Source organism: Crocodylus porosus, unplaced genomic scaffold (genome assembly GCF_001723895.1).
Source record: "Crocodylus porosus isolate Cpor-Errol unplaced genomic scaffold, CroPor_comp1, whole genome shotgun sequence".
NCBI lineage: Eukaryota > Metazoa > Chordata > Crocodylia > Crocodylidae > Crocodylus > Crocodylus porosus.
The window spans coordinates 28,734,700-28,750,185 of record NW_017728949.1 but is presented as its reverse complement, the minus strand read 5'-3'; the positions used below and the strand labels follow the sequence as shown (position 1 = coordinate 28,750,185).

The window sequence follows — 15,486 nt, the reverse complement described above, 5'->3', positions numbered from 1 at the left end:
AATGATCAGTTGTAAAATTCTGTCTTCTAGTTAAGCAGGCACTGCCAGAATTGCTAGCAGCTTCTCAATTAAGCTATTCAGCGCTCTTCTTTTCTATCATGACTTAGTTGATGGCTGCAAAAAAAAATCTTTTTTCCCCTTTCTTTTAACGCTTTCCAAGCACACATTTTTTCTACTTAAAATAGTTTTCTAGTTTAGAAACAAAGGATTCCACTTCAGAATAAAACAAACCTAGCATTCATTGTTCCATAGAAGTCTGAACCCAAAAGTTTGTGTGTGTACTCCCAGTCATGGTCTGCTAGTCTCTCTCTCCCATATAACCTTATGGCTAGAAACTACTGATGTTCTAAGTATCTCTTTTAGACCAAGCCATATGGCATAGACAGCCTCTGCATGGCATATGCAGCAGATCACAGGAGGGGAGCAGGGAACACAGTGACAGATTGGGCAGGGGAACTGGAGTGGCACTTGGGGAGAGCACAGGGCATATCTTGTTACACCTGCCAAAAAAGGTTGGCCCCCACTGGCTTGGATTATGTTTTCTGCCTGTTCTAGAGAAGCAAAAGAATTTCTAATCTTTCCTTATAATTCAAGAGCAGGAATGAAACTAGTAAAACAGGTTTCTCTTAGCTAGAGAGATTCAATGCAACCTTAGTGGTGGCAAAATAAAAGCATAGAGAAGGATGCTTTTGTATGTTAGACAGTTTGCCAGTTACTATACAGTATGGTTGAGGTAAAAAAGCTTGGCAGAGTTCAGGAATGAATTGGATGCCTCAACCATGTTATAGTAGCTGTTAAAAAGAAATTAGCATTACTAGCTACTGCAGGTAATGAGATACTGGACTAGACTGACTGCTGGCCTGATCTAACGTAGAACTTTCCGTATTTCACTAGATGACCCCGGTTCTCATTTGTTCTGCCTCTCAGCTTTCCCAAGCAAGTGTATGCAACTGATGAGGCCTGTATGTTTCAATGAAGCTTTTCAGAACCGAGTAGGAATAAAACTGCAGAATTGATTTGTCATGTCTTAGTTTCTTCACAAGGCCTTGCTGTGGCCTTGGAGCAGACTGTAGATTTAAGAAAATAGTACTAGTACATTATTTTGGACAGACTTTGCAACTGTAGAAATACATAGGTCCCTACCTCATATTAGGATGAATGTATTTTCCAACCCTAAAATAGGTCTCTAGCAAAGGTGTGCAGCTCATCTGGTCCTGTGAGCTGGATGAGTGATGTGCAGTGCTAGTTCATGAGCCAGATCAGGCCAGTGGTCCCATGTGTAGTGCTGGTTCTGGACTGGCTAGGGCAGGTGCAGTCTGCAACACACATGGGAGCACTTGGGGCCGGTGTTGTGTGTGGCACAGCCCCTGAAGCAGCCAAAATGGGCTCTGTGTGGTGTATCCTGGGCCTGGTCAGTTCAGATGCAGAGGCAGCAGCTGGGACTAGATGGGGACAGGCCGTTATTTCGGGCGGAGGGCCACTTATTGAGATTCGACAAGCCATCGAGGGCCGCATGACAGGGAACTGGGGCCAGATAAATATTAATTTTCTAAATTTTTTAGGGGCCCCATGGGCCAGCTAGAATGACCCGGTGGGCCGCATCCAGCCAGCGGGCTGCATTTTGCCCACCCTGGGTTAGATAATGAGGTTCTGGTTCACTGGTTATATGTTTAACACACTTGGTCTACAGGTAAGAATATAACTATTTTTATTACAATATTCACTGCAGCCCCATAAGAAAAATCTGTGTTCCCCCTGAAATTGGCATCTCACATTTTTTCCATTGTTTGAGGTAAACCAGAAAAACAATGCTAGATGATTAATGAAAACACCTAGAACCAATGGAATTTAAATTCTAAATTGTGTATGCTGTAGAGCTGCGTCCATTGGTCCAAATTGTATTGGCACCGATAAAAGGAAAATTGACATGATCAGCAACTGGGTTTTTTGGCTGATGTGGTTAATCATGTCGCCAATAAACGTTGCATGCAGGAGTGCAGCCTGACAGCGTGGAGAGTGGCATCTGCTTGGTAAGTCTGTGGAGGGGAAGGAGTGTGGAGGGGGGAAGTTGAGGCCCCTGCGGTGAGGGAGGGAGTGGGGCTGGGGCAGGGACAGGCGCTGCACAGCTGGGGCAGGGTGGGACACGGGACAGAGCTGGAGCTTGTCTCGGAGGGTGCCTTCCACCGCAGTGCACACCCCTGGAGGAGGCATGGGGGGCACATGCCACCCCCCTTACAGATCTGTGCACAGGGCAAGGGCAGGCTGCTTGGGACTCAGGCTGCTCCAGCCTCTTCTTTGTGGTTGCACTTGGGAAGGGTGGGTGGTGGTGGCACTGGGAAGAGGAGCTATGATGGGGCTAGAGCCGCCCCAAAATTTGTCATAGCTCCCCCCCACCACCCCCTTCAGCACTGCTGCAGCCTGGTCTTGCCCTGTGCATGGATCTGGGGGGCACATGTCTGCTATGCCTCCTGTGGGGGGTGCACATAGCAGCAGGAGCCATCCCCCTGTGCCCTCTGGACAAGCTGCTAGCTACTTCCTGCTCTGGGCAGCACCTGCCCTGCCCCAGCCCACTCCTTCCCTCACTGCAGGGGCCTCAATTTGTGCTTCCCGATGGTTCTTCCCTCCAACAGACTTACCAGCCAGATGTTGCTCTCCATGTTATCAGGCTGCATATCAGCAGTTGGATCAGTATCAATGGATATGGCTGGTCAATAATCAGCCAGTAGTATCGGCTCAAAAAATATTTATAGGTGCACCCCTTATATGCTGGCATTTTAATCTTGCAAATATAAGAGAGTTGGTGATGTGGAAAATTTGTCAGTGAATTTCCCCCCCCTCCCCCTTTAATAATTGCAGGGACTTCATGGTACTTTTTTCATCCATTCTAAAAAAACGATAATGAAAAAGAAAACTTGCCAGAGTTTTCGTTTCAAGTTCATGTTCTTGGCCAACCTTTTTTCCTGATCTTTCCTGTCCTAAAGGGGACAGATGTTGGTGGAACTCTTCCCCTTTTCTGTTCTTTGATTTAGTATCTGATGTTTGCTAGTAGTGTTTGAGTTACTGCAGTTTTCTACCCACTCTTTACTGACGTAGGTGAAGCTGATCTTTCACTAATTTTCCAATCCTTTTCAGGGATGTCATTTATATTTAGAGCTTTTCTCTCCCTAATTTATCTAGGAATTGTAGAAGGAGAAGGAATAGTTTGAATGGTAGTATTATAGGATGAGGGTGATAATGCAGGATGAACAGTTCTTATATCTGCATATAATATAATTTTTCTTTTCCCTTTTGGAAAGACTTTGCACATACAAAAATGAATGTAGTCAGGGGCTGCTTCTGTATGAGATGCTGTCTGTGCAGTTATTACTGCACAGTGATTTAGTACTTGTATAATTTTGTACACAAGTACTAAATGGCAGCGTAGTAACATCGCCAAATGGCTTTTAGGTGACACTGATGATGCAGTAGCTTGTTACTACTGCGCAGTAGCATTGTGTCATGCTTTGTGCCATGCAGCACTGCTGTGCAGTAGTAACAAGCTACTGTGCAGTCAGTTTCTTGTGTAGACACAGCCAGGCACTAAGAAAGTAGGCAATTTTTATACTTGTGTATGTCCAAGCAATCTTAATTGTCTCCTCTTGTGCATATATATTGAGATTAGTCTTTGATTACTTGGTTGTCCAGCTTTAGTCAATTCATGGGATGGCTACAGAAAGGGGTGGTTAAAGTTAGGCAAGCAGCTGTAAGTTTGGAAATTACAAAAGTACACATGAACAATTTATATCAGTTTCTTCGTATCATCCATTATTTTGTAATGCTTTATCATTAGGGTGATCCTATGTCCCAGTGTTAGCTGGGACAGTCGTGGATTTTGGAGGCTGGTCCTGGCTGGCTGGTGAGAATGAAAATGAGCATCCTAGAAATGCAGGGGCACAGGGTGCAGTTAAACAAAGGCAGAGTGGCACAGTGCACCAGGCAGGCACTGCTGCTGCCTGCCTGCTTGGTGCGCCAAGCCCCTTGGCTTCTGTCTGCAGTGCTGCTGACTTGGAGAGGGGCTGGGGGTGGGGAATGTCCCTTATTTCCCATTCTCCCATATGGTCACCCTATTTGCCATGCCTCGTGTTATCAACTTTTTCTGTAAAATATAAAGTACCACTCTTTTCAAAAGGAAATTCTAATTATTATTATTGTCTGGTAGTTAGTGGTACTGACAAGTCATCACTAACTAGTGACAAGTTAGTGGTCTTATTTCATTTTTTTATGAGCCATTGTCCATAGAAAAATATTTGCTCTACATTTGACACACTCTCTTTTTGTTCTTTTCCATTATTTTAATTTTTTCAGGATTGGGGAGGGCAAATTATCTCTGATTTAGATAGCTGACAGTTTTGTTATGGGGTCTGCTCATGTGGAGGGAAATGCAAGCGTTGAGGGAAATATCGATTGGTAGGGCTTGTTTGCATTGTTCCTAATCTTCATCAAGTATAAGTATCAATGTGGAAAACCTTTGCTTATTCCAACCCGTAGATTAAAATAGTACACTTTTTGAAAATCCTTGTCTCAAGTCCATTTGCACCTATAGTTGATTTGGCTTATGCCACAGAGCAGAATAAATTGGAATTTCCACTTTAACTATGGAACTTACATGTCAGTTTGACTCCAGCATCCTGGTTCTGTTCACCTTGGGCTGAACAACACTTTTTTTGTTAAGTGTGCTTTAGGGTGCTATACTGCTTTTAGGTTAAGCAAACATTGTGTACTAACATTGTTGACCTTGGGGGTAGAGGGAAAGGCTTGTTTTGCAGTTTTAACTGATAAACTATGCAGGGGTAGTTCATTTGAGAGCAGCCTTTTCTGTAAATATATTGAATAATAGCCTTGTTTGCTTTGACAGCTGGTTCAAAATCATTGTTAAATATTGAGCTAGTCCGCTTGATGGAAGTGGCAGATGGGAAAGATACAATGGCAGATATCACGTACAAACTATTTCAATGCATATAGTGACTTGTTATATAAATCTTATGAAGAGCAGGGGGTAAAAATCTTAGAGATAGGTGTTTGAACGTTTAGGCCATTTTCTGCAGTGTTACAAGCGAGTTTCTTTGTGGGATAAATACAGACTTCTGGGACTTAATTAGAAGAATTACAGAAAAGCAAATGCAAGGGTTTAAACTCTCTATAAAATCTTTTAAATTCTTTGTAATGCATTACTAACATTGATAGCAAATGTTCAAATATTAATCTTTAACATTTTTAGAAATCTGTTGAAACTTCCGTAGTGGCAACGTTATAGGGTTAGTGTAGAATTTTCAAAATTTATGGGAAAGTTTACCCAAAGACTGTGAAAAGGGGAAAAAAGACTTAAGAATATTTGGAGTATGGAAGTCGAACAGAAAAAAAAAGGGGTGGGGCAAGGTAGTATTGAGCTGCAGATCTAAATTACTAATTCTGACACAATATACAGTATTTTAAACCTTATGAATACTGTTTAAAAGGATAAACAGAACTTAAAGAAGCAGTGCCACATGGAAAGCTCTTAAAAAATGTTCCTAGTGTAGTGTCTGCTCTGGTTAACTTGCCAGCTTGGCCATACATGGATCATTTAAAAAGTTATTTTTGTTCTGAAGTGAAAAACAGTGAATTCTCTATTACGTTACAGAGCCTCCTACAAACCCTCTTAAGGGAAGAATTAAATATAATATTTAGATTTTGATTCATGACATTTTAGTGGCAGTGCTGTACAGAGGCTACTGAATTAGTTTCTACATACTGAAGTTCTTTATGTGCATTTGTAAAATTTCATTGGTCTACGTGGCTTACGTGACTTCTTGCACTGACTAGTGTTGCAGTTTTAGGACTGGACCATGAGAGTCATCTTTACACGTAATCTGAAGAGTTTCTGGCGACCTTGTGAAAGGGATCTTTCAGGATTAGTTTGGCACTTTTAATCTGTAGAATATCAGAATACAATTAGAGCAGAATGTTAAAATCTGAAGCCAAGCCTGAAGATTTACAACATCCTAGTAGGTTGTTGAGGTGACACTGTGAAGCCTCAAAAAAACTGTTTTTGTATTGAACCTTCATAGGATTTGCAAAGGACTTGGAGTGGGGAAAGCTTAATTTTGATACCTGTTTCCTGCATTAGAGCTAATTCTGCAGACCAATACTGGAGAAAAAAACACCTCTTTAGATTGGAAAGGGATATTAGAATGTGGAAAATGAGAAGTAGGGAAAGTAAATGCTTCTCTCTCCATTCCTTATAAGCAAAGCAAAGCATTGTGTGTTCCTTTCCCTGTATGATATATTGCAGTTGACCTATGTGATACTGGGCTTTAACTTGAGCTTGTAAATACTGGTGATTAGTGTTTTTAACAAAATGCATTACTATGCCATAAAACTTTTTCACCGTAGGAAAATTGTGATCCAGTGGGCTACAGAACAACAATAGAATAAATATTTGCATTTGCTCATTCATTTCTAAGCTTCCTATCCCGATACAAAACCTGACTTTAGTGCTGTTAGAATGTTCATTTCTATAGTAAAAACACAAAATACATTTCTTTAGTAAAAATACTGAACTTGTATGCCACTTCAACACTACTATTTTATGGTGAAAGCCAAATTAGACTTTGAAACTACTTCCTGCAAATGATCCAAGGTTTGTTAGTGAATTTGATCTATTTTTAAATGTGCGTAATGTTTATTAAAAAAATTGAAGTACGTGCATTAACTTGTTTTTGATTTTTCCTTTTTTCTAGTAAGATAAAGCAAGGTCTTTTGCCTAGCTTGGAAGATCTGCTGTTCTATACTATTGCAGAAGGGCAAGAAAAAATACCAGTCCATAAATTCATCACTGTAAGTTTTCTACTTCTCAGGTGATTCACAAAAGCTAGGTGTTGCAACAAATGGCACTTGTTAACAATTAGTAGTTAGGTATATAACATCAACTTGTCTACTGTATATGCTGGGCCACAACTTGAATTGCTTTTCCAAACTTGTCACAGCAGTCAACTGATGATACTGCTAACTGCACCTATGTGTACTTCCATTTTTACTGCTACAAAAGTCTCATCACTTAAAAATAGTGCAATGGGGGTGTATACACATTCAGAGCCCTCTGGCTAGAACACTAGAAAGTGCCCTCAATTGCTAGCAGGGGTGGGCAAAATGGCAGATCTGGCTGGTAGCTAGACTCCATTTCCCAACACCTGTTGCCCATGTTTTGTGGCTGGTTTCCATGGAGACCCCAGGAGGCATGGGGCTGAAGTTTCTATGGAGGCCAGCCCCAGGAATGCTGTCAGGGTGCACATTTGGGCAGGAAGGTGCTCTGGGGCTGAGGCCAGGATTTTGCAGCAGTGACAGCGTGGTCTGGAGCTGGGGCAGAGCTGTGATCTGTCCATGTGCCCTGAGGAGGGGCCTGCAGACAGCAGATTGTGGCTCTGCCCCAGGTCTGGACCACACTGTCACCACTACAAAATCCCGGTCCCAGCCCTGGAGCAGCTCCCTGCCTGGCCGTGTGCTCTGCCAGTGCTGCTGGGGCTGGCTTCCATGGAAACTCCAGCCCTATAGAAACCCTGGCCCCGTGCTGTCACAGCTCCGCCCCTCTGGGGTTCTCCATGGAAACTGGCCTCAGTGACGTTGGGAGGGGCTGCTGGGAAATAGAGTCCGCTGCAAGCTGAATCAGGCCAGACTTTGCCCACTCCTGTGCTAGAGGTTAATAAGGAGTTGCTCCTTTAGCTTTCCCTTCCCCCAGGAGCAGCTGTCATCAAACTGGAAGTCATGGCAGCAGCAGGTGATTGGGCTACTTGACATTTGTGGCAGCTGATTAGAGTTTCCAAAGGTAATGTGACAAAGCTTTGAAACAGGAATTATTTTGTGGCAGATTCATCATTTTTATATTACAAACAGCCGAAACATATGAAGAGTTGGCTTTTGTAGTACTTCGTGGGTGTATATAGGGCTACAGAAGCAGTATGTGCACACTGCCTGAGACCTGTCGGTTCCCCCCCCACTGCTGGCTTCTGGTAGGATTTCTTGTGTCTCATGTTAAGAATGTGTACTGTATTTACCCAAATCCAAGATGACTTTGAATTTAAGATTATTCTCCCAAGAATTAGAATCTAATTTCCCGTGTATAGAATCTATATATAGAAAAATATAAATTAGTTATAATTATTGGGCGGAGGTGGGGGGTTGACTTGAATTCATCTCCTCACTGCTGTGGTGAAGAAAGTAGCAGTGTCAGGCCAGGGGCCACACCCCTTCCCATTATTCCCCCTGTGCTTGTGTCTCTCTCAGTTTGTCCGTACCCGCCCCCATGCTTGCCTCCTGTCACTACCCCCCATCTGTGCCTGCCCACACCCCCACTGGCAGGGGGTATGGATACAGGCCCTAGTCTCCTCCATAGTTCTCCTGGCTGGGTTAGGCAGTGGCTCAGTGGTCCTGAGCCCAGGGCCAAAGCTGGAGCTGAGTCGCTGCCTACCCTGAGCCCATACTCAGATCCAACACCCCCCACCCCCCATGCTGATTGTGTGGGATGGGATGACCTTGTCTTGGATTTGAGTAAATAAGGTAATATTTATATAGTCCCATTACGGTCCTGCAAAAAAGCAGCTGACCTACTTTGAGCTCTTTAAACTTGAATAGTGTCTTAGTACCATCAGTAAGCACAGTATCGTGAGAGACTGAGGTGTTGTACTTGACTATAATTTGATTAACCTTTCCGTAGGCTAATGCCTCTGGAGGAAGAAACCCGGTACAGCTAAGCACTAGACAATTAAATGATAAGAAAGTTTATTATTTGTAATTTTGAGGGTTTGTATTTTTGTTTTTATTAATAGGCACTCAAGTCTACAGGATTGCGTACATCTGATCCAAGGTTGAAAGAGTGCATGGATATGTTAAGACTGACCCTTCAAACAACTTCAGATGGTGTCATGCTGGACAAAGAACTTTTTAAAAAGTAAACTTTCTCCTAATATTTTGGTAGTGGTCAGTGCGCTGTACAATGCTTAGTTAATGTGTCCCTCAAGCAAAAACAAAATCTGTTTAATATCAGATGTCATGGGAGACATTTGCTACGTTTAAATCTAATAGATAAGTAAAATGGCAAACAAATTAGACCATATATAAACAAACTTACCTAAAATTTAGCATTTGTGAATGTTCCATGGTCTCATGGAATGCAAAAAGCCAGAATAAATTCCCAGAACAGCTCAACGGCTTTTTATTATTTCTTGTACCTGTGTAACTGAAGAATACAGTTTCATCCCTCTGCAAAATGAGATTTTAACTTAAAATGAAGCACGGTGCAAGTTAACCAAGGCAGTTTTTAGTATGTGTGTACAGTTCTTTCTCTGTATGTCATAAACTTTCAAACTAAGTTCTGAGCTTCTGCAGCATGTATGTTTTCTAGAGGACTTTGTGGTCTGGTAAGCTTTGATTGATGTTATGTGCATTGGTGAGTTCAAAACTGAGAAGGAGAATAAAATGAAATTATAAAAGTAACTATAAATCTCAGAGCAGTTGGGATCATAGGCAGTGCTTTGCTAGTCTTAGTTTTGGAAAAGACAGAACATGCAGTATAACCATTTTATAAAGGTCCACTGTCAGTTAGCTTAACAGTGTCTGCACTGTTTAACTGAGCTTCAGCGTGTGCCAAACAGTTTTCTTTTCCATTTTCTCTATTTAGACTTTATTTTGAATGTCGTAGGGTATATAAATTTAGCAGTTCTTAAATCTGAAAATAATATAGACTTGTTAAGGGTAGGGAAATGTATTTTCTTTTTTGTTTTGTGGTAAATTATTTAGGAAAATAAACTAGATATTATTTAACATTTTTTAGAATTCATATGATTTTATTCCATTGCTCTTTCAATATAATGTTTCCTCTTTTGTTCAGGGTGGATGATCTTTGTGCTTGTAAAACATCATTGAGATCTGTTACAGAGCAGACCTGGAAAGAATAATGTTGTCAGGCCCAAGATTTTTATTTTCCTTCACCTTGTCCCCCCACACCTGTATTTTCTAGTTGGTATGTAAAGATTTGAGTAATACTAAGTTTTCTTTTTGAAGGGAGAGAAGAATTGTAGCCAAATAATTAAGCATTTTGCTTCCTTGATCGGTAGCATGAGTCATCAGTCAGTTTTTAAACAACTGTGTGGGCCAGGGAGAGAGAGATCAGTACTTTGTCCATTTCTTAATGAGTGGATGTTCAAGACCAGATCTCTACCAAAAAAATTTCCTGTACAGGAAACTTGGTTAGATGTAATTATTTATTTATTTTTAATGCCTATTTATACCTGCAGAAGCCTTTGTATTGATTCATTTGTGCTGGCAAAGCTGTGCTTTTGCTGTTGTATGCGATGTCTATACTAGAAGTATTTATCAGCATTGTGATTTTGGCAAATTTATTTTAACTGTAGATAGGGCTTCAGTAACACTCCAATGATACTAACTGGTAACCCATCAGAGGGCTTAAGATGCAATCCAGAGATTGATTTAGGATCTTGGGTTTTCTTCTTGGAGTAAGGGTTGCTGGAAACAGTGTAGGGAAGGCTTGCATGTTTGATGTCTTTGCTATAGCAGTTCTGTGCAGAAGAAGATGGACCATTCAGAACATAGAAAGCTGGTATCTTTCCTATGCTAAGCTCCTTCCAAGAAAAAGATGAGGTTTTTTTTGTAATTTTGTAACAAAACAAGTTTCCAAAACATTTATACTCCCCACATACATAATCCATTCATAATGTATTTTATGACACACATTCTGAGGTATTCAATTCAGAAATTGATATTTGGGATTTGAAATACAGGCATGCTATAATATAACTAAGATATTTTCAGGATTTTGCAGTTTTGCTTGAACTTGTAGGATGAAATTCTCCCATTGAATTTAGGGCTTTGTTGAAGCCTAACTTAGAGCATGTTTTTATTTAGCTCGTAATGAGCATAACTGCAAGTTATAAGGGGGATGCTACTTGTTACACTTAGTTCATGTTAATCTCACTTAAAATGCTGGTGTCTAAGCCTTCAAGCAGGAACCCATAATCCACTGATTGTTGGTTCTAGGCCCCGGACTGCACAGGAGTCTTCAACTGGCTCCTGTGCAGTCCCAGGGCTGAAACTTGAGAACCAGCTAGGTTTTTTGGGGTCTCAGCCCTGAAATCTCGTAGGAGCTGGTTCAAGACTCCAGTGGGGTACTGAGATTTATATTTAGGTCACAGTTTTACCATGTGACTGCTAAAGTTGCATTAGTGCTTACTATGATCTAAATATAATGTGCTAAGTGTAACGTGTAACAAAGCCAAAAGTTTTTTCTGAGCAGTCACAGGGTAAGGCTTACTACAGTCTCAGCCCCGTGGACAAGGCTGGAGTTGGTTATGTAGTCGACAGTCAGCTGTTTGTTGATCCAAGCCTGTCCCATCAAATGAACTGCCGGTATTATTTCCGGGCAGCAATCCCATGATAGCATAGCACATATTACTTAACGTTATTTGGAAATGCTTCTTGCCTGAAAAGTCCTAATTTTACTACACTGTAATAGCATTTAGCACCCATTTTCCTGCTTAAATGTATGGATGCTTGTAGTTAACATGCCACAACCATAATGTGTGATAAGGCCCTTAAGTGGAGAGGTTAGTATACTAGCCAGAGCAGTAGTAAACCTGTGCTTCTCATTGACCCAAGTTTGTTTACCTTGCAGTTGAAGGACAATTAAAATAATTTTGTAACTGAAAAATTTTACAGGGTAAATCTGAATTTGAATTTACTCATATACTAGTAAATGTGCCACATAATGTGTTCTGCACACTGTTCTGCTGTTTTAGGGGTTGAGCTATTTTAGTCACTTATTTGGGCCAGTATGGTACATTTTAAACTGCTTCTATCTTTTAAAAAAAACTAATTATGTTGCAAGTTAACAGTCTACACTTCCTGCCTTATGCTGAGATTTTTTTTCTTTTCTTTTTTTTTAAATAAGTTGACTAAAATTGGAGATGTTCCATATCACATGCCAACAGTTTCAGGTTGGTTGATTTCCTTGTTCTAAAGGTGATGACATGTAGAATTTCCATCTTCATCTTTCAAGCACTGGCAAGAGTATTGCTGTATTGTGGAGAGTTATTGGAGCTACTTGGGTATCAGAAGTATGTTGTCATGGGACTTTGCTAATTTACTTGATTCTCATTAACAGCTAGCTTTGATCTCTATGGACAGCACTGAATTATACTGTGTGCACATCCTCAGGAAACTTGCTCACCAGTTTCTCTCATGAAGGATGCACGTTACAACCTAAAGCAAGATTCAGTTGTGTGTGTTGCTTTCAAACAATCATTTTTGTAATAGTTTTTGTGGGTTTTTTTCAACTTGCCAAAGGAATGCCTGGAGATCCGAAATTAGCTATTTTTGACTTGTCCTCGGGGAGATGGAGAAGTTAGGAAATGTTGTTTTCTGTATATCCTACAGCACAGCTCATTTCTTATAGGCCTTATCTCTACTGCATCAACAGGTGATCTCAAGGAGAATGCAGTTAAATACTGAGAGTCAACTGGCAGTTCTCCAAAGACAGAAGTTTGCCAGTGGGGCTGTTCTCTGTTTATACCTAGTGTCTGTTCTCAGGTGTGCTGGCAGAACAAGAGTTTCAGATTGGGAGCTAGTGATGAGCCTGAAGCAGCACCTTTGCTGAATTTGCAGCTCTGGAGTGTTTCAGCAAATTTGGGTAGGCGGGACTTAGGATATTCTGCGGTGGCAGTATAAATACGCCCTTAGTGTTTTTCTCTTCCTTTTTATTGACCTTGATTTGTGGAGTTGTTAGCAACATCTTCCCTGGCCTGTTCTGTTCTGAGCATATACCTAGCATTTGTTACTGAACTTAGAACAGTTTTATCTCTTGTAAATCTGATGTTCTGCTGTCTAAATCCAGCTGGTACATTCCTAAGAAAATATCCACTTCACGTGTACTTACCCTTTTAACCCTGATGTTACACGTTTTTATTCTTTGTGTTTGAATGGTATAAAAACATTTGTGACTGCAGGTACATTGAATTACTTGGACAGGAAATATTAATGTAGAATAGGTCTTTTTCACAGAACTATTAACTTTGTTTTTCTAAAATGGGTAGATTTATTATGCACATTTATAAAAATTATTACTTTCCAAGTTTGCAAGGCAAATTATACTCTAAAATAATTACTACTCTAAAATAATTACTACAAACTACTGGCAACTGAAAACTTTTTCAGCTGCATGTACTGGCATAGGACCTTCCTGTAATGCATACCCTGAATTTCCACCAATTTCAGTAAAATTGTGGGTATGTCATTTATCAGAATTGAGTTCATACTTCCTATGTTTTTTCAGACGAATTAGTAACCAATAGGCTATGCAAGCTTAAAAAGAACAAACATATCTTGGAAGAATTGTGAAGAAAAGGAAGGAGAATGACAAGTAATCCTGACTCAAGCACTCCAGGTGCTCAGTATTCAGTCTTGCCAATATCTTTCTCATGATTGTATAAATTACAGGAGCTCCTATAGGTGGAGAAACTCCATTTGTAGGTTCATGATTGAGGCTGGGCTGGGTAAGTATCCAAGGGACTTCTTATTCCTGGTGTTTGGAGGTTGTCAGTATTCTAAACCCTTGAGTTGTCTCCCTGCATTTCCTGAACTCTGTGTGTACACAAACCAAAGTGCTTGGAGTTGACTATAACATGGGTGGTGGTGGTGGTAGTAATAATAATAAAACCCAGAGTTTGAGAGTTTGTTATAAAACATAGGCTGATCCTAACCCTACCTATTTTTGGGTTTAGCTTTTTTTGGGTGACTTCCCTTTCTTTTATTATCCCCAGCCAGGGTAGATTGATTTAAATCAAGGTGATTTAAATCACTAAGAGAGAACCCTGATTTAAATAATTGATTTAAATCAAGTTTCCCACTGATACTTCTTCGCATATTTCTTAAACAATGGCTCAAATCTGATCACTAAAACATGTTAATTTACAACTCAATACAGCATTTTACATCATCTGACCTTAAACTCTAACAGGCAAGTCATCACAACATTAAACATATGTTGTCCTTACAACTTCTACAACTAGATCTCATCTTCCCCACTCCCACTGTCATTTTTATTCATAGACTGAAACAGAAATACAAGTTTTCCTGCTTTTTCAACTCCCAGTCAATTTCTTAGCTTTGAGTGAATAATATCAAATGATTAAAGTAGTTTCTCTGTGCCTCCAGAGGAAGATACTGCTCTGAAAAGTTGGCTTAGCACCTGAAGAAACTCCGTTTCAGGGTGCCTGGCTAATGATTTCCACCAATTCAGGCGACAGACTGTTCAAAATATCATCAGTAAACATGAACTGTTTAACTGGTTCTCCTCCAGCCCTGAAAAGTATTATGACTGGCATAACTGAGGAGTGATTTTGAGATGCCCATGCCATGGTAGCATCATCTTCTTCAGAAGTTAGGCATTTACCTTTTATATCTGGGGTTGAGAATGTTGGCAAGAAAATGAGGTGGAGTTAGTGCTTGATCCATTCACTTCTTTATTGCCTGCAGTTTAACTTTTTGGTTAAGTATTTCTTTCTTCAATGTCTCTTGAAGTGCCTTCCAAATTTCGACAGCATCAGCAATGCAGCAACAATCTCTCTGGAGTTTGTTTAAGGGTATGGATATATAGGCTTCAGTATATGGAGCATATCCTCTACATTCCTCTTTAATCCAATCTTAGATGCTTTAGATGAAATACTTCCATCTATTTTATCATGGTTTACTTCACAAATTTTTATAAGAATAGGCCGGGTCTTAATAAATTGTTCAAAACAGTCAGCCACAGAGTTCCATCGAGCATCTTGAGGGAGAATTAGTTTGGATCCTCCAGCTCTCTTCAGTGAAGCTGAAGCAAAATGATTTTTACAGAAGTATTTTCCTACTTCAACAACATTTTCTCTTTTTCCTGGAGAAGTACTTAAGTCTTTGGCTAAAAGATACATTAAATGGGTACTGCAGCCACGTGTTATTAAGGAGTATCCTTCTGTTTCTTCGTCTAAGTATCTTCTCATCTATGCCATGTTTGCAGCATTGTCTATGACAAAACCGCACGTGACAGTGGAATTTTTGTTCACAGTTTATTACAGCTTTCACTGCCACTTCTTTTAAATATTCTGCTGTGTGGGCAGATGTACATTTCCTGATGTATCTATTATTTCTGAAAGATATGCAACCCCATCTTGTGTTGTCACACAGGCACATATTACTGGATTGTTGTGTACATTGCTGTACCCAGCAAGGCTTAAACTGGCAAATTTCCTCTCGGTATTTCTTGCACACTGTTCAGGTTCCTTCTCGTACATTGCATCTAGCAACCTTCTGCCAATGTCTTTTCTACCAGGTGGAATGCAGCCTGGTCGTAAGGACTCAACCATGTCACTGAAGTGTTTCATAGTTTCTAGGGTCGGAAGGGACCTGAGCAGATCATCAAGTCCG

The 15,486-nt window shown here is 40.5% G+C and overlaps 1 protein-coding gene across 1 annotated transcript in view; it reads left to right on the top strand.

Annotated features, from left to right (window-relative positions):
* The first annotated feature begins 6,758 nt into the window (after nucleotides 1–6,758).
* GLS (glutaminase) overlaps nucleotides 6,759–15,486 on the top strand; it is a 93,837-nt gene continuing 85,109 nt past the window's right edge. The window contains exons 1-2 of the mRNA XM_019553743.1: nucleotides 6,759–6,855; nucleotides 8,841–8,962. Of these exons, the coding sequence (XP_019409288.1) occupies nucleotides 8,892–8,962 (71 nt within the window). The 5' untranslated portion in view covers nucleotides 6,759–6,855; nucleotides 8,841–8,891. The remainder of the gene's footprint in view (nucleotides 6,856–8,840; nucleotides 8,963–15,486) is intronic.